We start from the raw sequence: 22346 nt of genomic DNA on the forward strand, positions 1-22346 counted from the left end.
TGAGGACACTAATGGTAAGGCAAGAAGTAAGGGGTTTCATCAGCATGTCTTCCCTTGAGCAATGATAGAATTACCTTCTGTGTCTTTCTTCACTGGTTCTTCCTTCCTCTCCAGCTGAGAGGTGACTTTGAAAGAAGCCGGCCAGAGCTCTGATCTTGCCCCTCTCACTTCTTGTGTTGGTTTGTGATCGTTTTGCCAAAAGTCAGTGAAGCAAAAGATCATCTTCACATCTTTGATTGTTTGACCTTTACATTCAAGAATCTGTGATGTGAACATTTCAGTGCCGACTTACTTGTTGCTTAACTTCGGCTGGCTTGGCAAAGACAGAGAAACCATTGTTTCTTATAGCAGGACTTAGGAAGTCATAAGAAGTCAATTGTATAGGCTTCCCTGTCATAAATTACTTTAAAACATGGTAAATGTTTATGTTGGAGATATAGAGCTTATTACCTTCTCTCAAAATATTCTGTGATGTTAATAGTGAAGGGGTTAAATTTTTCCTACATTTCAGTTCATTGACCTAAATGACATTACAGTGGCCTGAAAATATTGGTTCAGTCTCATCTACTCATAGGAATTCATTTTTGAGAATGCTTTCACCAGGCATCTATGTGTTGGGTTATAAGCAAAGCAGCTAGTTTGCGATGTGGATAAATTAGTGCTTTCTTTAATGTTGACTGGTGGTGTGACCCTACCTTTCATGGTGGCTTAAACGGTGTTGTTTTTAGTAGTAGCTTGAGAAACGGCTCAGTGAGTCTACATGTATATTTGAGACCCGAGACCTAGCAGAAGGTACATGTGTGAACATGAAATAATTATTAATAAGTTTAAGAATATGCTTTATTGTGGAAGATAATGCTACCTTCTGCCTTCATTATACTCACTACGATAGAAAAATAACAAATCACCACCCTCAAGTCCTGCTTACCTCACTTTCTTTTTTTTTTTTATTTTTAAAATTTTTTTATTTTTTATTTATTTTTTTATTTTATTTTCCCACTGTACAGCAAGGGGATCAAGTTATCCTTACATGTAGACATTACAATTACATTTTTTCCCCCACCCCTTTGTTCTGTTGCAACATGAGTATCTAGACAAAGTTCTCAATGCTACTCAGCAGGATCTCCTTGTAAATCTATTCTAAGTTGTGTCTGATAAGCCCAAGCTCCCGATCCCTCCCACTCCCTCTCCCTCCCATCAGGCAGCCAAAAGTCTTTTCTCCAAGTCCATGATTTTCTTTTCTGAGGAGATGTTCATTTGAGCTGGATATTAGATTCCAGTTATAAGTGATATCATATGGTATTTGTCTTTGTCTTTCTGGCTCATTTCACTCAGGATGAGATTCTCTAGTTCCATCCATGTTGCTGCAAATGGCATGATGTCATTCTTTTTTATGGCTGAGTAGTATTCCATTGTGTATATATACCACACCTTCCGAATCCAATCATCTGTCGATGGACATTTGGGTTGTTTCCATGTCCTGGCTATTGTGAATAGTTACCTCACTTTCTATCAACGGATGCACCCTGTCCCACATTCAGCAAAAAAATTACATGGTGTGCCAACAGGTTAAGTAAAAGCACAATCTGGAGAGACAAAGTAACAAGCAAAAACCAGATTCTGATAGCACACAAACATTAATACTATCAGACAAGGACATTAAATGAACTATGAAACATTAAGAGCGCTGATGGAAAAAGCAGACACTATGCAAGAAAAGATGAGTGATGTAAGCAGAAAGATTGAAACTCAGAGAACTAATTAAAAGAAAATGCTAGAAAGCAAAAACAGTGACAGAAATGAAAGGTAACTTGGACGAACTCATTAGTAGACTTGACACTGACAAAGAAAGAATCAGTGAGCTTGAAGATAGATCAATAGAAACTTTCCAAACTGTAATGCAAAGAGAAAGAAAAATAAATTAAGAAAAAGAACAGAACGTACAAAGTCAGTGGAACCATATAAAAAGATGCTATTAAGATGTCAGAAGGATAAGCAAAAGGAATGGAAGAAATATTTGAAGTCATGGCTAATAACTTTCCAAAACTAATGACAGACACCAAACCACACATCCAGGAGGCTTGAGACAAATACCTGAGGTATTCTCCCCACCCCCAGGCCAAATATATGCTTTTTTTCCCCACACCAATTCTCCAGTTCTCTGATACCAATTGGGTGGCCAGCAATTCAGTTCTGTTCTGACACTAGTTCTTGGAGTTAGCACAGACCCTACAGGTTAAGGGCTCAGTCCCACAAGCCCACACCCACTTAAGGTGCCAGCCACAAATAGGGTGCTTAGGTTACCCACATTTCTACCCAGCCAGCTACAAGTTCTGGGTCCCCACAACCCCAACCTCCTGGGGTTGGATAATTCACTAAAACAGCACACAGAACTTAGGAAAATTGCTTTGTTTACTCTTACTAGTTTATTATAAAGGATACAGCTCAGGAATAGCCAAATGGAAGAAATGCACAGGGCGAGGATGTGGAGGGCAGCAATGGGGCACAGAGCTTCTGTGCCCTCCCTGGGCATGTTACCCTCCTAGCATCTTTCTATGGTCACCAACCTGGAAGTTTTCTGAATTGAATTGTTTTCAGGTTTTTTTTTGTTTTTTCTTTTTAGAGCCACATCTGGGGCATATGAAGTTCTCGGGCTAGGTGTCAAATTGGAGCTGCCCATGCCACAGCCAAACCCACACCCATTCGGAGCCACATCTATGACCTCTGCTGCAGCTTGTGGCAATGCCAGATCCTTAACCTATTGAGTGAGGCCAGGTATTGAACCCAAATTCTCACAGAGACAATGGTTGGGTCCTTAACCTGCTGAGCCACAACGGGTACTCCTCTTTAAAAAAAAAATATAGATGCTTGCAGCATTTATTTCAGGTTCTTTTTGTCACACCCGCAGCTCGTGGAATTTCCTGGGTCAGGGATGAAAACCACACCACAGCAGCAACCCAAGCCATAGCAGTGACAATGCCAGAGCCTTAACCCTCTAGGCTACCAGAGAACTCCCTTCCCTTTCTTTCTTTAGAAATAGAGCTTTTAGTCAAAGCAATGTATACATTAAATTGGAAGCAAATAAAGCAGATAAGAGTGGGGCTGTTGTATCTGAGCTGTTATACTTTATGGGGGGAAGGTGATGCTGATGCTTTCCCCTCCCCATCCTCAAGGAGTCTCCTAGGGGAACTCTATAGGACCCCCAGGGTGTGAGGGGAGCCCTGGTGGAAAACCCCAGGCTAGTAGGAGAGCCCTTTCAGGTGTGAAGCCTACATCTGAGCCACTATGCTGTTGTGATGACCGTGTTTCTTCTCCTTTAGATTTGTCTCTCTTTTGTCTAATTCCCTCCATACCTAACATTCTGTGTGCATCCATGCTCAGTGTCATTTCTCATTGTACCTAAGGGCTTCTTTTCTTTATGCTTGTCTTGCCATCTTTCTGCTCTCATCTCTCTACTTTCATATGAATTTTTCCCACTTTAATTTGTGTGAGTAGACTGGCCTTTTTAGGATGCCCAGAAAAGTATGAGAGGTAACATGTATTGAGTGACCACAGTGGATGCTGCTCTAAACAGCTGGTGTAAATTATCTCATTTCATCCTCCTGACACGTCGTGAGGCAGGTGTTAATATCATCATTTTATAGACAAGGAGACTTGAGCAGGCAGAAAGAGGCAAATGATGTGATAAGATCAGAGAGAAAAGGGTTGGATTGTGACAGGAGCATAGGCCGGCAGGCGTTAGAGTCCTTCTACTTAACTGGGGCCCAAACTATTTTACTTTCACTTTTTCAGCTCTCAGTTCTCAGGAAGGGTGTGTTCCCACTCATTCAGGTCATTGTAGCTCTGGAGCTGTGTCTATGCTCCTCCCCTTCCCTCTTCCCCTTCCTTCCCTTTTTTGAAAAGAGAGAAGTAAAGAAACCCTATGTGATGTCAAGAATGAGACAGTTCAGGTTTAGCTGAAACTCACAAGAGAAGTGATTTGGGGATTGCTGTTTGGAGTGGGTGTCTTGGCATGGCACAGAGGGAAATAAGGCTGAGAGATTCAGGTGTAGAGGACCATTTTGGTTGATGGTGCAAGCTGACCAAGGAATTTGCTGTGAGGAAGGAAGGCAGGGCCAGGACTTGTCCTTATCAGAGTCAAGAGAGAATGGAGTAAGGATGGAACGTAAGGACAACTTCCTATTTTGAAGAGCTGAACAACTTTTAGGGAATGATTTCTCTTGTTGTGTTGCTGTGTGATTTTAACTTTGGGCCAGGAGTAGTTTTAGTGTATATTATTACCTGAAAATAAGTAAGGAGGAATGTGTGCCATCTTTGATCTGTGCCAAGGATACTGTTGCTACCAAGAAATCAAGGGGAAAAGTAGATGATTAACCAAATTCCTAAAGCCGAAAACCTTTGAACTGCAAAATATTATGATGTTTGCTTAGCAGAAAGAAGCCTACCAAGTGGCTAAGAGGCATTAAAAAAATTAACCTAGAAGCTTTTGGACAACGTTTGACTTCTTTCATCATATGTAAATTTAAAGTGTGAAAGATAAGTTTTGAGAAGTAAAATTCATATAGATCTGTTACTTTTACATGTAAGATTACAAAACTATGGGAAAACTTAGCCATTTGTCTTATTGTTTCATCTATTTGGGGTGGAGGGAAGAAAGAATTCCAAATATGGAAGCACATCTCCAATGTATATAGTAAAGCTATATGGAGAGATCAATAGAGAGTTTTTTTTTTTTTTTAACCTCAGTGAAGCATTCTTTTTCCATTTACTGAGTTCTGAAAGTAATGTTCTGATTTATGACATACTTGGTTTAAAGCAGTTTTGGAAACCTTGTGTGTGAGGCTTTTGAAAAGGAAAGCATAAAGTAAGTTTATTGGGATCTCATACACATTCTACTTTAGAACAGATGCTGGAAACCAAGCAGACCTTTTAAAAGGGAAAAGTATGGGTCAATAAACATCTGTGGGAGTTTAGTCACTATATTTCTTAGGTAGTTTTATCCAGGTGGTTGCCTGTGGATAAATCCCAAAGATATAAGTTTTATGCCCAAGAAGCTTTTTTTCAAGAGTTCCCTGATAATTTGGATACCCCTAAAAGAAAAAGAAATCTTTTTACTTACTTTATTAGGGAGTCCATGGAAGCGAAGGGTAATATCTGCTATAAACTTTCCAGAGCGCTAGAGATTGGGTCTAGCAGCCCAGGACAAAATCCTACCTTCTTTAAGAAACATTTCCGAATCTCACTGGTAGGAATTAATCTGCACCATCTCATTTATAGATTTCTTCATTCATTCAACAAACTATTATTGAAAAACCTACTGTGTAGGATTAAAACTGTGAGCAAGATACAGTACCTGTCTTCCCAGAATTGATGGTTTTGTAGGAATATAGAGTAACTAAGGAGTTAACAGGCTGTGTCATTACTGCTGTAATAGGTGAAGTTAGGCTACACGCAGATCTGGGAAGACTTCCTGGAGAAGGTGTCATCTCAGCTAAGTAGGAGTTAACCGGGTGACCGGAGAGGATTAGGGGTGCCATATACGAGACTGGGGAAACAGCTTTGAGAAGGGAGTGAAGAAGAGTGGTTCTGAAATGGGAAGGTCAGAGTGGTTGGAGCATCAAGAGGAGGAAGGGCTGGCAAGAAGAGAAGCTGGAAAAACAATAGCTCTAGACCCTGAGAACATCAGAGGTGATGGAAGCTGCTCTGTGAAAATCATACTGGCTGCTGTGTGGGGAAAGTATCAGGGGAGGCATGAGGCACTGTTCAGGGTCAAAGAGGTAGGCAACTCACTTCCAGAAGTAGTTATTTCCTATGAACCAGTTTTAGTTCCAAGTACTGCATCAGCCAGGTTCCAGTCAGAAAATAGATGCCAGACTAATATTTCAGATAGAGGTGATTTCACATGGGGAATTAGAGACATAAGGTACCAGAGGGATGAATGAATAACTAGTGGAAACAGAGGTAAGCTGGAGATTAGTAACTTCAGGAAGCAGTTGCCATGCCTAGGGCTGGAGAGATCAAAAGGGGGTGACATGGTTAACTAGACCTAGAAACTCAGAGAGGGGCCACCATTGAACTGACGGGGTGGGATTACCTTATAACTGGTGCTCCCACCTTTTGGTTGGGGGGGGCGGCGTGGATATTGAGTGCTAAAAACACGGGGAACTGATTTTTAAACATTTCTTGTAACTTCCCGATCTGTGCCTCCAAAGAATGAAATAATACCGTTTGAAGCAACATGGATACAATTAAAGATTCTCGTTCTAAGTGATGTAAGTCAGAAAGAGAAAGACATGTCATATGAGATCACTAATATGTGGGATCTAAAATATGGCACAAGTGAACCTATATACAGAACAGAAACAGACTCAGACATGGAGAACAGACTTATGGCTGCCAGGGGAGGGGGGAAGGGAGTAGGATAGATGGGGAGTTTGGAATTGGTAGATGCAAACTATTACATTTAGAATGGATAAACAATGAGGTCCTACTGTATAGTGCAGGGAACTATATCCAATCTCCTGGGATAGACCATGATGGAAGGTAATATTAGAAAAAGAAAGTATATATATGTATGGCTTGGTCACTTTTCTCTACAGCAGAAATTAGCACAACATTGTAAATCAACCATGCTTTAATAAGTTTAAAAAAATTTAGAACAATTAAAAAAATAAAAGCATGGGGAACTGGAGCAGCTGCCACTGTGAATTCTGACAGGGGCTGGAAAATAGGAACAGTGGGTCCCACTGGCAGAACTGAATAAGAAACCAGTTGCAAGGGAGTCTGGAAAACAGGATTTGCAGACTTCCAGTTTCAGCACCGTAAAGTGGAATACAAAAGGGTGGGCTTGGGCTGAGATACAGCTGGTAAATAATCTGCCCTAGGTATTTTAGAAAATAACTCCAGCTCTGCTGTGGGAAGTGGATTGATTGGAGCGAGGCAAACCTGGGTACTGGTTGATCCGTTCAGAGTTTGTTGTCTAGACAGGAGATGATGGCAGCCTGGTTGAGGGCAAGGGCAGAGAGGGGAAGAGAAATGGGTAGCTGCAGAGTGATTTAGAATGTAGAAGTGAACAGAAGTTGATGACTGATGTATCGTGAGGGCGCAGACCAGAGGGAAGGGGAGGTAAGGCGACAGCCTGTGTTTCTGACTTAGGGGGTAGGTGGTGAGGCTTACTGGGATAGGAACACAGGACCCCCAAGCAGAAATTTAAGAGTTGCTTATAATATGCCAGGCACTGTGATAAAACTGCATATATGGTACAAAAGAGGAGCAGCCAGCCCTGGGGAGAAGCAATGGGAGAAAGAATGGCCATCATGGGAGGAGGCTCCCTGGTCCTCAGAGATGACCATGTCCCAGCCAGGTGGGAGCTGGGAGTGGGTGTGGAGGAGAGGAGGCTGGGCAGGGAGGTCTACCAGCTCTGGAGTCAGAAGTCCTGTGTGAGAAGGAGGGCCCTTGAGGCTGCGCAGTTATGGAGAAAAGGCAGTTCTCAGAGGTCTACTTGTCTGTCACCAACATTTGTCTTCCAGGCATTCTTTTTTTTTTTTTTTTTTTTTTTCTTTTTCTTTTTCTTTTTCAGATGACATGTTTAGTGTGGTTTGCATTCGTGGGAACCATAACCTTGAATTGGGTGATTTTTTTTTTTCCCCTTACATAAAGTACAAAAGTCATCTTGCATTAATATGTCTTTTGACTGGATTTATCTTGCCTTTAGGGATAATAAAGGCTCAGTGAGCTGAGCATCTAACATAAGCAAGGAAAGGTTTCTGTTTATTTAGAACTCTGAACTTGCTGTCACTTTGACTTTCCACACCCCTCAGTAGCAACAAATTACACATTCATATTAGTCTGATCCCACTCCCCCAGTGACCTGTGTGAACTGATTGGGCAGCTGTTAGGTATGCCTAATATATGAATCACAAAAGTGAGATACATACTTAGATTTTAAGTTACTTGCCAACGATCATTGCTTGCAGTAAGTTCTTTGGTTTGCATGCAAGAGCAACTCATTCCCATTACTTCAGGAAAATAGGAGTTTTTCATAACCCTGTCTATGAACTGTAAATCTGGGTGTACCCAGGAAGCTCTGAGTGTTTCCTTTCCTTTTCTCTGTCTCTCCATCTCTTCCCATATCTGCACCATCCTTTCCTTAATCTACAGATCAGTTTTTTTTCTGTAACTTTGCTGTATATGTAATCTGTCTTCTCTTAACCTCTCTCTGCATCATAAATGACACTTAAAGCTTCAGCTCCCATTGCTATATGGGTCATTAGCTGTTTTCTTTCAGAATATGATTGGCTCAGCTTCTCTTTGTAAGCAAGGCTGTATTGTAGCTGGTTTGACTCTTCCTGGGTTAAGGGGTCTCTTCTGTTCCACCCAGCTTTTACTGGGAAGGTGTATCTACGTGGTTCATAAAAGCAGGTGGTTGGGCAGCTCCCCTGAGGACCATAAAGTGAGAAGCAAGGTATCCTGAGTTATGGCCTGTCCAGTACATACCTTCCCTGCCTGGTGTATAACTTTCTTCCTACACATAGTTCCAAAGATACCCTCTTCTAGTGTAATCCAATCCTCATAGGTAAGAACCACACATTCATTTATCCTTTCCCAACAAGAAGCACCCCAAAGTCAGAGTCAGCTGCTGCTACATTGAGAAGCAGTCATGGGACCCCATCAGGTAGTCTAAACACACAACTCTCAGTGATGTCCATTTCAACCTGGTTGTCTCACGGCACAGTCTAGCTATTCTGGAACCCATGGACTAAATGTTATGTATAACACCGACACACCCTGTGTGCAGTAGTGGAGGCTATCTTAATGTTCATTTTTTAAAAATAGAAAAGAAATTTCCACCTCTTAAATTAGGTGCGATAAAGCCACATCATCATATATTGGTCAGCAGCTCAGCCTATGTAGCTCAGGCCATATATAGACAGCTAGCCTGTCTGGTAGAATAGAGTCCATATCCAGAATGGGCAACCTCCTCCTGGCACCCTGAGGCCATATGTTTGGACAGAGTAAGGTTTATTGGAAGAACCCTGGCTGCTAAGCCCTTGGCTTGCTGCCTTTCCTCTTATCCCTTGAAATGAGTTTCGTGTAAACAACTTCTTTAGAGTTGTCTTTAGGCTGTTGATTGACCTGGGTCTTTGGAAGTACCACGAAATCTTCTATTTTCTTCCTGTGCCTTTGCTTGTTAAAATCTCATTGTGGAGGGTTTTGTTTTGTTTTGCTTTGTGAGTTCTTCAGTAGTTAATTGTGACATAGAACTATCAGCTCAGTGGTTGTGTCTCAAACCAGAATCTTTTTGGATTTTTTCCCCTTCAACTCCCGTTAAGAGTTTAGAGCACGCTGATTTTGTAATAGATAGAGTAGGTATCTATGGAGCTGGGATTCTGTAATCAAGCTTGTTTATTTCTGAGCTTTCTTTCTTGGCTAATTTCCATGTGGTTTCTGAGTTAATTGCATAGAAAAAGAAAAAGAAAAATTTCGTTTTCAGCACTGTATTGACATGACTTTTACATTTGCATTTAATCATTTGCATTTCTTCTATCTCAGTAAGTACAGTGAACTGTCTTTATATTTACATACCACTCAGGACTATATGATAAATTAGGGTTAGAATTAGAATAGAGGAAATCAGCATAGTCATTTTGTAAATAACTAGGCATCAAGGAACGCTGCAGCCGTCAACCAACACCAAATAACTTCCAACTAATTAAGGCATTGGAGTATTTTTTTTAACATATGTTATTTATCTAGTCTTAATTTAGCGAGTGAAAGTTCCTGTTCCCAACCCTGTCTTCTTTCTCTTCAGAGCTTCCCAGCTTTTGCTGAGTTGGGTCGGGCTTGCCAGTGAGAAGTGGATACAGCTAAACAGAGCTGCTGGGGGATTTCTGTGTTATAGGTGAGCATGCAGAGAGAATTAGCAGACCAAGTCTGTAAAGTTGTATAGTGTTAGTTATTTCATACAGAGTATAAAACAAACGATGATCATCATGGGAATGATGGTTTGGTATTGTGTCACTTGCTGCTCTTTAGGTATTTTTGAGGTGAACACAGACATCTATGAAGTCTGCTGGGGTGTTGCCATCGTGGCTCAGCAGAAATGAATCTGCCTAGCATTCATGCCTAGCAGGTTCAATCCCTGGCCTCTTTCAGTGGGTTAAGGACCCTGCGTTACCATGAGCTGTGGTGTAGGTTGCAGATGTGGCTCGGATCTGACATTGCTGTGGCTGTGGTGTAGGCCAGCACCTACAGCTCCTATTTGACCCCGAGCCTGGGAACCTCCGGATGCTGTGGGTGAGGCCCTAAAAAGACCAAAAAAAAAAAAAAAATCTGCTACATGGGCTGTGAGCAAAATCTGCTACATGGGCTGTGAGCAAAATCTGCTACATGGGCTGTGAGCAAAAGGTTCTTTAAAAAAAAAACAAAATGCGGGAGTTCCTGTTGTGGCTCAGTGGTTAACCAATCCAACTAGGAACCATGAGGTTACGGGTTTGATCCCTGGCCTTGCTCAGTGGGTTAAGGATCTGGCATTGCCATGAGCTGTGGTGTAGGTTGCAGACACGGCTTGGATCCCGCATTGCTGTGGCTCTGGCGTAGGCCGGCGGCTACAGCTCTGATTCGACCCCTAGCCTGGGAACCTCCATATGCCATGGGAATGGCCCTAGAAATGGCAAAAAGACAAGAACAAACAAACAAAAAAACCCCAAAAAACCCCAAATGCGTATATATTGTGATTATGCTTTCTGCATAAAGCCAGGGGTCCTTTGGACAGCAGCAGTTATTGAGAGCCTCCTGCGGCTCCAGGCTCCCTCCTGCAAAGTCTCCTGCCCTTGCCTGCCCCACTATACCTCTCATGTGCGTGTCTTGAGTCTCGCACAGACTTGGAAAGTATTAGACACTCGGTGAAATGCCTGCTCAAAAAGATGAAAACATGGTAGATTCGAAGGTTTGGGCCTTCAGATTTCTGTGGGACACTGACTCTTTGCAGTTTATGTTGAGATTAAATAGGACATCAGTGAAAAAAAGACTACCAGGCTGGTATTTTAAGAAAACCAATCAAATACATGAATATGCATCTTTGCCCACTTGTTTGATGATTTCCTTAGGATAAATTCTTAGGGGTAGAATTGATGATTTACCAGTTTTCAGAGCTTTTGGTACAGTGTCTGAAAACTGTCTCCCAGTTGGCTGTGTATGAAGCTGCAGGAGTCCCCACCCTCCATATTTCATCCCACTTGTATTTGTGACTCCAGAGCCTGCTTGGTGGCACGTCCTCAGAGAAGTTGACTTTTGCGGGGTGTGAGAATAGAAAGTGTTTATAAACATCTAAGATGACAATGGGATTTGAATATTTAGCTTGTTTTTGCTTATTTTGGTACCCTTGGTTTAATTCCCCCAAATTCATGTGATGATTTCTTGATCTCACCTTTACTTTCCCATTGGGCAGTAACTCTTTTGTTAAACTGTGCTCTTTCTTTCTTATGTATTCTTACAACTTTCCCAATCATGCTAATTAATTTAGTATCTACATCAGGTTGTTCATACTTAGTAACCAGACAGAAGGGAATTAGCCAACAGGCCAGATACAAGAAAGCAGGGCAACTTGGATGATGGTCGGTTGACATTAAGCCTCACTTTGGGCAATAAAACAGAGAGTGGCGGGCATGGTGAATTTGAGACTGTAGATGTGGTGGGGGTGGGTGGGCAGCCATGGGCCGACTGTTGCTGGAGGCTTCCAGTTTTCAGGTGAAACTAGAAATCTATTTAACATAAAATATGGACTTTTAAAATGCACATGGGGAGCTCCTGTTATGGCGCAGTGGTTAACGAATCTGACTAGGAACCGTGAGGTTGCAGGTTCGGTCCCTGCCCTTGCTCAGTGGGTTAAGGATCCGGTGTTGCCGTGAGCTGTGGTGTAGGTTGCAGACGCGGCTCGGATCCCGAGTTGCTGTGGCTCTGGTGTAGGCCAGAGGCTACAGCTCTGATTCGACCCCTAGCCTGGGGACCTCAATATGCCGCGGGAGCGGCCCAAGAAATGGCAAAAAGACAAAAAATAAAAACTAAAAAAAAAAAAATAAAATGCACACGGGCCAAGAAAATTTGCAAGACTACCCATTGATGACCTCAGGTCTGTTCACCCCCACTTTAGTAAACAGGTGGGGCTGAACATTTTAAAAGTTAATCTTTGGAGTTCCCATTGTGGCTCAGCAGGTTAAGAACCTGATTAGCATCCATGAGGATGTGGGTTCAATCCATGGACTCTCTCAAGTTAAGGACCTGGTGTTCCATGTAGGTCACAGACGCAGCACAGATCTGGCGTTGCTGTGGCTGTGGTATAGTCTGGCAGCTGCAGCTCTTATTCGACCTCCTAGTCCAGGAACTTCTATGTGCTGTGGATACAACCATAAAAAGAAAAAAAAAAAAGATGCATTTTTGAGATTTATCCATGTTGATCCATGTAAGTCTAGTTCATTCATTTTAATGAATGCATAATATTACAATATATGCAAATAACACAACTTATTTACCCATTCTTAGGAAATTTAGGTTGTTTCCAATATTTGCTAATAAAAAGTTGCAATGAGCATTCTTCACCATGGCTCTAAGTTTACATGTGCAAGAATTGCTCTAGGGTACATCCTTAGGGTATGTATATCCTTAAGGTGCAGCTGTAAAAAAAAAAAAAAAGAATCATCTTTCATCTTCTCTCCCTTCTCCCTATAATACTTGATCCTAAATGGACATCTGAGGAGTTTATCTTTGTCTCAGACATCTTTTTCCTAGAGAAGCTTCTCTGTGACCATTTTTTGCCATCCATGTAACCAGAGTTTCCCCTGCTCTTCTGAAAGTGTGTAGGGTCTGTGCAGAATTGTGCCCCGTGGGGAGTGTTCCACACTCACCTAGGTCCGGCTGTGTCCGTCTCTCCTGAAGCATCCAGGGCACGCCCCTGGCACAGATCCCAGGTGGAAGCTTGGGCATATGTCCAGGTCACTCAGAGTTAATAGCTTCCATGGTTTTCCATCAAACTGGCTCACTGTGTGTAATCCTTACAGGTTGACCTAATTAAATTCTTTAATTACATCTCAAGGACAGGGTTAACAGGGTAAGTAGCTACTGATCACCAGCCTTTGAAGAATTAACGTACCTGCCTCTTCAGACTTTTCATTTTGGTCCAGGGTGGCCTGTTTTTATTGTCTTTCTCCTCAACTGGACACTTGCCATTGGATGAACCTGACTTGTCTCTAATTTCCATTCCTTGTGCAGAGCCCAGTCATGATAATTACTCAGTAAATGTTTGTCAAAGGAAGAAGGAGAGGTCCTGTCCTGAGGTGCAATTTCTTTGTGACTTCTGATAATAAAGAACAATGTGTGTGGAGCTGAATTATTCATCAGAGCCAGGTGACTGTCCCCTTAGAAGGCTTGGGGAGCTTTGGTTCCACATGATGTGATTTCCCTGTCTGATGTGAGTTGTGAATGATAGTGACTGTTATTCTTCATCCCCCTTGCTTAATGGCTGAACCCACAGGACAGGTCTAAATTGATTTCAACTACTGCATTGAATTGCTTGCTTATTGATTGTTCTCCACTGCAACGTCAGCTCTGTGAGAGAAAGGACTGCCATGATCTCGTTCCCCTCAGTGCCTAGGACAGTGCTGCATATTGAATGAAGTAGGCTGTGTCTTTCCCCAGCTCCTTGTGTGTGCATTTTCTTTTCTCACTTTGCCTTTTTTTAAAATTTATTTTTTATTTATTTTTTATTTTTGTGTCTACACAACCCTGCATCTCCCTTGGGGAAAAACACTTTATCCACATTGGGGTAGACAAGTTGGCTCTGTTATTATTTTCTTGCTTAAGCTGGCAGTTCCATATGGTGAAGCAAAAAGGTGCAATGGAAACAGGACAGGGTTATAGGAGCAAAACCCACCTCTTTCCTGGCTGAACCTAGCAGCATCATCAAGGTAGGTTGCTTTTCTGAGCCTCATTCTCTTTACCTGTCCAGGGGAGATGAGGCTATTAACCTCACAAGTTGGGAAGATGAAATAGGATGACACTTGAGGAAAGCTTTGTAAAATACACTGTGATGTGTATATACCTGTGCAGATATAAGCTGCCATACTTGTCTGCCTTTTAAGGACCAGATGGGAGCAGGCTGAGACCCAGGGAGCCAATTTCTGTAACCTCTTCCTTCATCCTTTACAACATTCTTGCAAAGTGTGAGGCATTATTCCATCTTAAAGATACAGCTCTCAGAAATAAAGAATTTTACTCACAATTATTTGTCAAGTAAAGGCAAAGCTCAGACCTGATTATCTAATGACTAATTTAGCCTCCATCTGTAAGACTGAGACAGGAGGGAAGTGACCACTGAACCTTGGTCCCTGATTCTGGATGGGGAGCTGGATCACATGTGCTTGAACATCTCTGTAATTTGTTAATGTGTGATAGCATAAACTTGTACTAGTGTTAGCCTGAGTTAGTATTAATTAGAGTAGTATTCAATTGATGGAATTTTCTTCCCTATCAAATGCTGCACAACTGGTTAGGTCAAAAGTTAGTTATTTTCTGGAACATGCTGATTGAGAAAGGGGTTGACATTGAATGACAGAAGCGCTGATTGAATGGGGCAGAATCTACATTTGCATATGGACCTTGAGTCTGACCTGGATTTGTAGGCTATGCTGTGGCATCCCCAGTCCATAGAACAGGGATGCCCGCCTACCCCCCCATCCCTCTCACGTGGAGATTTCACTGTTGATTGGATGCTGCATCCTAACCAAGGCATTCTGGTTTGTTGCTTCTGGGGAGTCTCCATTGAACCTGTAGAGACTCTTCCGTTACCCAACGAGACCTTGTGCAGCTGTGTGTGGAAATCAGGATAATTCCGGCATTTCTGAGAGCATTTTAATAGAGCACTGATTACAGATTGCAGGCACCTGGTGGTAGTTTTGTACTGAGGCTGAAGGGTGCAGTTCCAAAGACAAAAACTAGGCTTGACAGATTCCTATTTTCCTACCCGGTTGTTTCCCAGGGCCTGGAATAGGTACCAAGAAACCCTTACAACAGCTCATCCAGATTCTTGGCATGGTTAGCATGTGTTTGCAAGAGACCCCCCAATCCAGAGCATCAAATTCCCAGAGTGGTAATGGACTTGTGCCTTTGCTCAGGGCATGTTCTCCTTCCAGTGCCTCAGAGCACCGAGACTGAGGAGGGGCTCCTGTTAGTTGGGGTCAACACAGAGCCCTGTGGCTTGGGACTTAGCCAAAACAATTCTGTGCTTCTTGGACTGTCTCAAGCTGTTCCACTTGGGCAGACCATCATTGCTTTTGGCCTCGACAGCCAAATGAGAAAACATAAACTGTGAACATTCAAGGGAATAGAAGGTAATAGCCAAATGAGGTTTAGAAATCTATGGGCTGGTGATATTCTAGTCCAGCATTTAATTTCATGCTAATTCAGAAGAAAAAAGATGAATCTGAGAAGAGTCCCCACTGCAATAAATGTTGTTTTCTCTCTTTTTTTTCCCTCTGTGCTGACATACCACCTATTCTTACCTTCCATGAACTTGGGATTACTATCTATAACAACCTCTACCTGAAAGAGCATTGCAGTAGAGTGGAAAACAAAAGCTAGCCCTAATGTTGGCCTTACTCCCCTTTGGTTGTATGATTTGGGAATTACCCTCTGGGCTTCAGTTTTCTTAGGATTTTAAGGAAGAGAATTGGATGAGCTGGACAATCACCAAATCACTTCCAGCCATTAAATGTGTACGCTTAGATTCCACATATGAGTAATATATGGTATTTGTCTTTCTCTTTCAGACTTACTTCACTCTAGTTCCATCCATGTTGATGATGTGAGAAAAAAGAATGTATACGTGCATGTGTGACTGAGTCACTGTGCTGTACAGTTGAAAATTGACAGAACACTGTAAACCAGCTATAATGGAAAAAAAACAAAAATCATTATATAAAAAAAGTGTAAGCTTAAGGATGCCAGCATACTAACTTGCCCCACATCTTTCAACTGAATTATAAGCTGCTGGTGGGTAGGGCCCCAAAAGATGTCAAGGAACGGTTGTTGGCTGGCTCATTTGGAAGGTCTTGCTGAGATCCTACTCAGTAAAGTCAAGCGGCTGGAATTCCTCTTGAATTCCAAACCTTTCAGACGTGTGAAGCCATGAGCATTGCTGCAGGGGAAGCAACTAAGGTTGCTTGAAGCACTGGCAGAGGAAAATAGAAGGTGCAGAAAGAGTGTGGGGCAGGAGGTACCAAGGAGGGTCCAAGTTGTGCTTTTGAAATACCAGAGGGGGGTAATACAGCAAAGGAAGTGGAAAGAGGAGTTTCCCCTGAGAACCAGCAGAAACCTTTGAAATATGTGCCTTTCATTTTTAAGCCTTTTCCGGTTTGGAAAATAGCCCACAGGGTTCATAAAACTGCCTGGTGGCAGCCATCCAAGATCCTCTCAGGAGCTGACTCCTGTTGTAAACGGCTGGTCTCCAAAGGAGGGTGGTGAACAGCTGTGATGAGGCTTCAGTGGGCATTGTCCTGTTTATGGAGATAGGGATTTCTCATAGACTCTCCCTGCTAACATGTTCTCAGCTCCCCAGTTTTTTATTTGTGGGATCCAAACAAGCTCTCTTCTAACTAGATCACATGGTCTTCTTTGCCAACCAACATAGCATGACCTGCCCACCCAAGATGCACAGATAGCTGGAAAGAACGACTTCAAACTATAGCCTGATTCATTATCTTTGTAGTTGCTGGGCAGGCATGATGTTTGGTCCACTCAGAGGCAAGGCTGAGTAGAGGCAAAACTGTGAAGCAGATGAAATTTGTCTTGGTTTACCTGGAATGCATTTCTACCTCATCTTTTCCTATTCTTTTCATTTCTTCAGTAGAAGATAATGAGAGAGCAAAGACTGCTAGAATCATGCTTCATAGGTTCAAATCCCTGATCTGTCCTTTAAGAGCTAGGTTCAAATCCCTGATCTGTCCTTTAAGAGCTGTGTGATCTAGAGCAACTTACTTAACTATCTGAGCCTTAGTTTCCTTATCTGTAAAGTGGATTCGCACCCCCCCCACATATAAACGTATTAATAAGGACTGTGACATACCCAAGTCCCATTAAGTATATGCATCTCATTTAGGAATTTGAGGTGCTGATGGGAAAAGCTTTTGGAGGCTGGAAGGGAATCTCCCCAGCACCGTTCGAATTACACTGCATAGGCACAAAATCATGAAGCCAACTGTTGGAGACACTGTTTAAAGTTGAAATGACAGTCCTTGGCTATATCCGTATGAGAAGATTTTAATGACCTTATTGAAAACCTCATTTGTGAAACTGAGCCATTGAAGGACAGAGTGCCTTATCTTTTAGGTTGACAAGGTAAATACATGTAAAGTGGCTCCTGGATGTTTTAGGTTTCTTCTCTTCACCTCATTGCTGTGAAGGGCTTCATGTCAGGGTGTAACACTGATAAAGTATCAATTATAGAAAACCAAATGAGGAGTTCCTATTGTGGCTCAGCAGTTAACGAGTCTGACTAGCATCCATGGGGATGCAGTTTCGATCCCTGGCCTTGCTCGATGGGTTAAGGATCTGGTGTTGTTCTGAGCTGAGGTGTAAGTCGCAGACGCAGCTCAGATCCTGCATTGCTGTGGCTCTGGTGTAGGCAGGCAGCTGGCCTCTGGTTTGACCTCCATATGCCACCAGCGCTGCCCTAAAAAGCAAAGAAAACTGACACTCTCTCAAGAAATTATCAAGTAGTGATATAAGGGATTCAAGTAGGACAACTCTTCAGATTGATGACTTAGAGAATATTTTGAGATTTGCTCTCATTTTTAGATTTATGGAAAATATGTGAATTTTGTTTCAACTGTATTTTCAGTTTTTGTAGGTTTCATACACTTAAAAAATGGTCTTTTGAAAGATGTATTACCTTTTTAATGTTAAATTCTAAGTCTGTTCTAAAATTGAAAGAGCTAAATCAAGAGGACGTATAATTTACCTAAGATTTGGGAAAACAAATATATGATATAAAAGGCTCATTTTATGGTTGCCAGAGGATGTGCTCATTTATTTGTTCCTTTGTTTTTAGTAGTTAATATGTTCAGTTATTTTTTTTTTCAATCCAAAACTTTTGTTGCCAACTTCTGTATAAATCACACCCCTCACGCCTGAACCACACTACCTAAGTCTTCCACTTCCTTTGATGAGTGGGTTCTATTGTCAGTGTAGGTGAAAGAAGCATGCTGATTCAGCAAGCAGTATGGAACACAGCACACAATTACACTGTTTCATTTTCGTGTTGTCAACCCTTGGATGGTTTTGTCCATACATGGTTGGAATAGATTTGTCTATTAGGCGTGTTGTCTGTAAACAGTGCTCTCAAGCCAACATATTTGCTCAGTTTCCTGACTAGCTGTTTGACACCACAATGACATGAGTCTTCAAAAATTGGGAAATGCTAGCAATTCCAGCTCCTTTTGGTTTGTTTTCTTTTACAACCGTTTGTTCTTTCTTTGCTGCGGCTAAATTCGTTTTTAATGCTTCTCTCATACTTTGGATCGATAATGCTGTCATAATCCAATGAGTGTACCCCAGCCCACCCTGCCCTTTGGTACTTTTTTCCACCCCATTACTGTAGAATCGGTGTATGAATACTGTAGAACAAACATAGCTGGTCCTCGAAGTTTAAAGTTGTGAATGTGCAGGTTCTATTATAGAATGAATCCCTCAAAATGAGTGATGCTTGTGAAATCTTCGTCTCACCTTAGTGAATCCTCCAAATGGCATGTTCCTGCAGCTTTTTGTTGCTATTGTTGGTGGTGGTGATGTTATTTTTTGGCTTTGTCACATCATTTGTTAAAGTTAGGAAGCGATCGACAAGGCAGCTTCAAAAGTCCATCCAGCACATAAATAAACTTGTGTAAACACAGATCTTGTGGTCTGGGGACAGAGCATGGTGTGTTCTTGGGATATTAAACCTACAAGAAGCATGTGCTTACTGAACATATAAACAAGGGAAGAGGAGATGACAATGGTCTAGGTCTATAATTGAAGCCGACATGAGTCACTGGCTTGGAAGATCCTGTGAACATACTGTCTCCTCTAAAAGGAGGGGTAGTATATACATGGAAGAGAAAGCCAACCAGCTCCTAAGGTATTTGGTACCTGGATGGTAGAAAAGAGGTTTTTCATTTTCTTCCTTAAAGAGCCGAGCATGGTGACCAGCGTTGCTGTGTGTGGTGGTGCTGTTTTCACACTGCCTCGGCAGTCTGTGTCCAAGGGAACAGGTGCAGGCTGACATCTGCCTGGTGTTCTGTTTACCAGGTTGTGGGCCTCCGCATGGTGCTGCACTTGCTCGGAGGTAAAGATGCCCTCTCTTCTCACCACAATCACTTCCAGGCCTTGCCATTATTGCTCAGAGCTTTTGCTTTCCTTTCTCACAACACTTTGAAGGTGGGACTTCATCCACTTTCACCTTTGGGATTTCCAACACCATGCCTGGACTGCAGCTGAAAAGAGAATACAGCAGACTGACAATTGGATCTCAGTTAAATCCATTTTGATATGTCTTCTGGTTTGGGGAGAAAGACTGTCCCTCAAAATCAAAAATGTTTAAGGAATAGTCAAGTTACAGTGGAGTAAGAATACTGCCCTGTGGAATCTCAGACCTATTTTTTTTTTTTTTCGGTTTTAGAATCCAGAGATAATCATATTAACATTCTGGAAGACTTTTTTCTAGAAATCTCTTTATGCCTATCAATACTCATATCTTTTCCATTCATGAGCTTATTTCCTGTTGTGTAACTTCCTTGTTTTCGTTCTATTATGTCAGTCATTTTTTTTCAAGTCAGTATTTATGGATCTATGCCATGATTTTAAAAGGCTATGTGATATTCCATTGAGTGAAAGGGCTGTGCTGTATTTTACCAATGAAGATTAGATATGGATGGATATTTAGATTGTTTATAATGTTTTGCTCTTAAAAATGGATCTGAAGTAAGCATGCATCATGTACAATACACACAGCATTCCCTTTTTCTCTAGTAGTAGAATTACTGATTCAAAAGGTTTTGGTTTCAAATAGTAAATCTCTGTAAGAGAGGAATTATAACTTCTTCAAAATCCTTGGACCAATAAGGGTGGGTTAAAAATGACGTAGTTTGCCATTCATAAGTGCACGTACCTAAAGATTCTAGTTTACATAAAGAGTAAACTTTGGAAGATACATTCAGCCTCAGTCTTGATTGTATACTTGGAATTGCGTGGAGGTGTTTTGTAAATCATGAAGTGCTGTACAAACCTCAGTGACTCATTACTAGAGCTTTACAAAGCATCTGCCATGTACTCTCAAAAAAAAGTTTATAGAGTCTTTTTGTTTATTTTATAAATAATTCATTCAATACAGGGGTGGGGAAAAAAAAAAAAACCTGAAGACATTGGTTCTGGACCTGGTTGTATAGTATAATAAATCAAAGATATCCATAAGTCCCAGGCCCTGCCCCACCAGGTCCCCTGAATCTGTATGAGCAGGACCTAGCCACCCCAGTTCATTTGGGATGTACACTGTCTTTGTTTGGAATTCTTCCTTTAAGGTTATTTTTTGGTCTATCTCCAAATATTTTTTCTAGCAGAATAGAGAGTATTTGGGGCTTTTTTTCTCCCATATACTTAAAATTCTTGTTTTTCCTATTTGGAATTTTCTGGCTCCTTCTAGAATATTTTTAGCATTTTTTTTCTGTGTGACTTATTGATTTAGTCTCAATCTATGTAAATCTTGTCAAGTCTCTTTATTTTTATTAAAAAATTTTTTTTCCCCTTTCTTTTTGCCATTTCTAGGGCCACTCCCACAGCATATGGAGGTTCCCAGGCTAGGGGTCAAATCGGAGCCACAGCCGCCAGCCTACACCAGAGCCACAGCAACACAGGATCCGAGCCATGTCTGTGACCTCCACCACAGCTCACGGCAACACCGGATCCTTAACCCACTGAGCAAGGCCAGGGTTCGAATCTGCAACCTCATGGTTCCTAGTCGGATTCGTTAACCACTGAGCCATGACAGGAACTCCTTAAATGTTTTTATTAAGGTATTTTTAGCAGGGATTTAGTTCTATTATTATTTTTACTTATTTCTATTTTTTTTTTTATTAGGGTATAGTTGATTTAGTGTTGTGTCAATTCCGGCTGTACAGCCTAGGACCCAGTCATATATAAGTGTATATATTCTTATATCATTTTGCTGTAAATTGTGTCAAGTCTTAAGTATGAGTTTTTGGTCTGCCATCCCCATCTGGTTTTATACGTTGGCAAACCCATTCCTTAGCCCTTATTGTTTCTACCAAAAAGAATGATGAACTTAAAATGATTGCAGTTTTCAACTTCGAATGTTATCACCAGATTAAAGTTACCATTCTCTTCTAGTGGCGTATCTGACTCTCTTTTTAGATTCTACTTACAAGAATTTTCATCACAGAGCAGTAGTTGAACTACATGGGAAAATTAGCTGGTGGATTTAAATTTTTGTCTATTTTACTTAATTTATCTTCACACTTAACCTTCTATGGAAACACAAAATTTTCATCTTGAGAACTATCTAAGAGTAAAGTTGTCTCAGTAGAAAATTTGCATATTTATAATAATCAGTGACCCTTACTTGAGTATTAAATAGCTAAATTGACCTCAGATTAACTCATTGGTCTTAATTTATGAAACTGGAAAAAATAAAATTGATTTATTATTATTATTTTTTGCTTTTTAGGGCTGCCCCCACGGGATATGGAGGTTCTCAGACTAGAGGTTGAATCGAAGCTACAGCTGCTGGCCTATGCCATAGCCACAGCAATGCCAGATACAAGCCACGTCTGTGACCTATACCACAGCTCATGGCAACGCCAGATCCTTAACCCACTGAACTGAGGATCGAACCCACGACCTTATATTTCCTAGTCAGATTTGTTTCTGTTGCACCGCAATGGGAACTCCAAGATTAATTTTTATTACATAACAAGTTGTATATTTTCTACCAGGTGAAGTTTTTGGATTTGGGATAAAGGTAACATTTTTAGATTAAATCTAAGTTCAGTGATTGTGTAATAACATCTGACTTGTAACATTTAGTACTTATACACTGAGGAGTTTAAGGAAATCAGTTTAATGTTTTTCTACTTTGGTTTCAATGTTTGTAACATTCCCCAGTTCCTTGTCAAGGTGATTGTAATTGTGTTTCTGTGTCTGGACCTGAGGCATGGAGAAAAAACAATTGAATACAGTCAAGCTTGAATCATATGCATCTTCTAGAATATTACATTGGACAGTGTAGAGGGACAGTTGTGAGCAAA

General features: G+C 41.4%; 1 protein-coding gene across 11 annotated transcripts in view; it reads left to right on the forward strand.

Moving 5' to 3' along the window:
• The window catches only part of STXBP6 (syntaxin binding protein 6), a 256512-nt gene that overhangs the window by 43167 nt on the left and 190999 nt on the right, over positions 1-22346 (forward strand). The window contains exon 1 of one of the 11 annotated variants that reach the window (XM_021098209.1): positions 9878-9901. The exons of 9 other annotated variants lie outside the window; for them this stretch is intronic. Coding sequence is in view for 1 of the 2 variants with exons in the window: in XM_021098202.1 (XP_020953861.1) it covers positions 13368-13401 (34 nt within the window). In the remaining variant the exon portion in view is untranslated. Of the gene's footprint in view, positions 1-9877; positions 9902-12607; positions 13402-22346 lie in introns of those variants that run through there. One more of the 11 variants, XM_021098202.1, reaches the window with a different exon arrangement.

Source organism: Sus scrofa, chromosome 7, assembly GCF_000003025.6.
Source record: "Sus scrofa isolate TJ Tabasco breed Duroc chromosome 7, Sscrofa11.1, whole genome shotgun sequence".
Lineage (NCBI taxonomy): Eukaryota > Metazoa > Chordata > Mammalia > Artiodactyla > Suidae > Sus > Sus scrofa.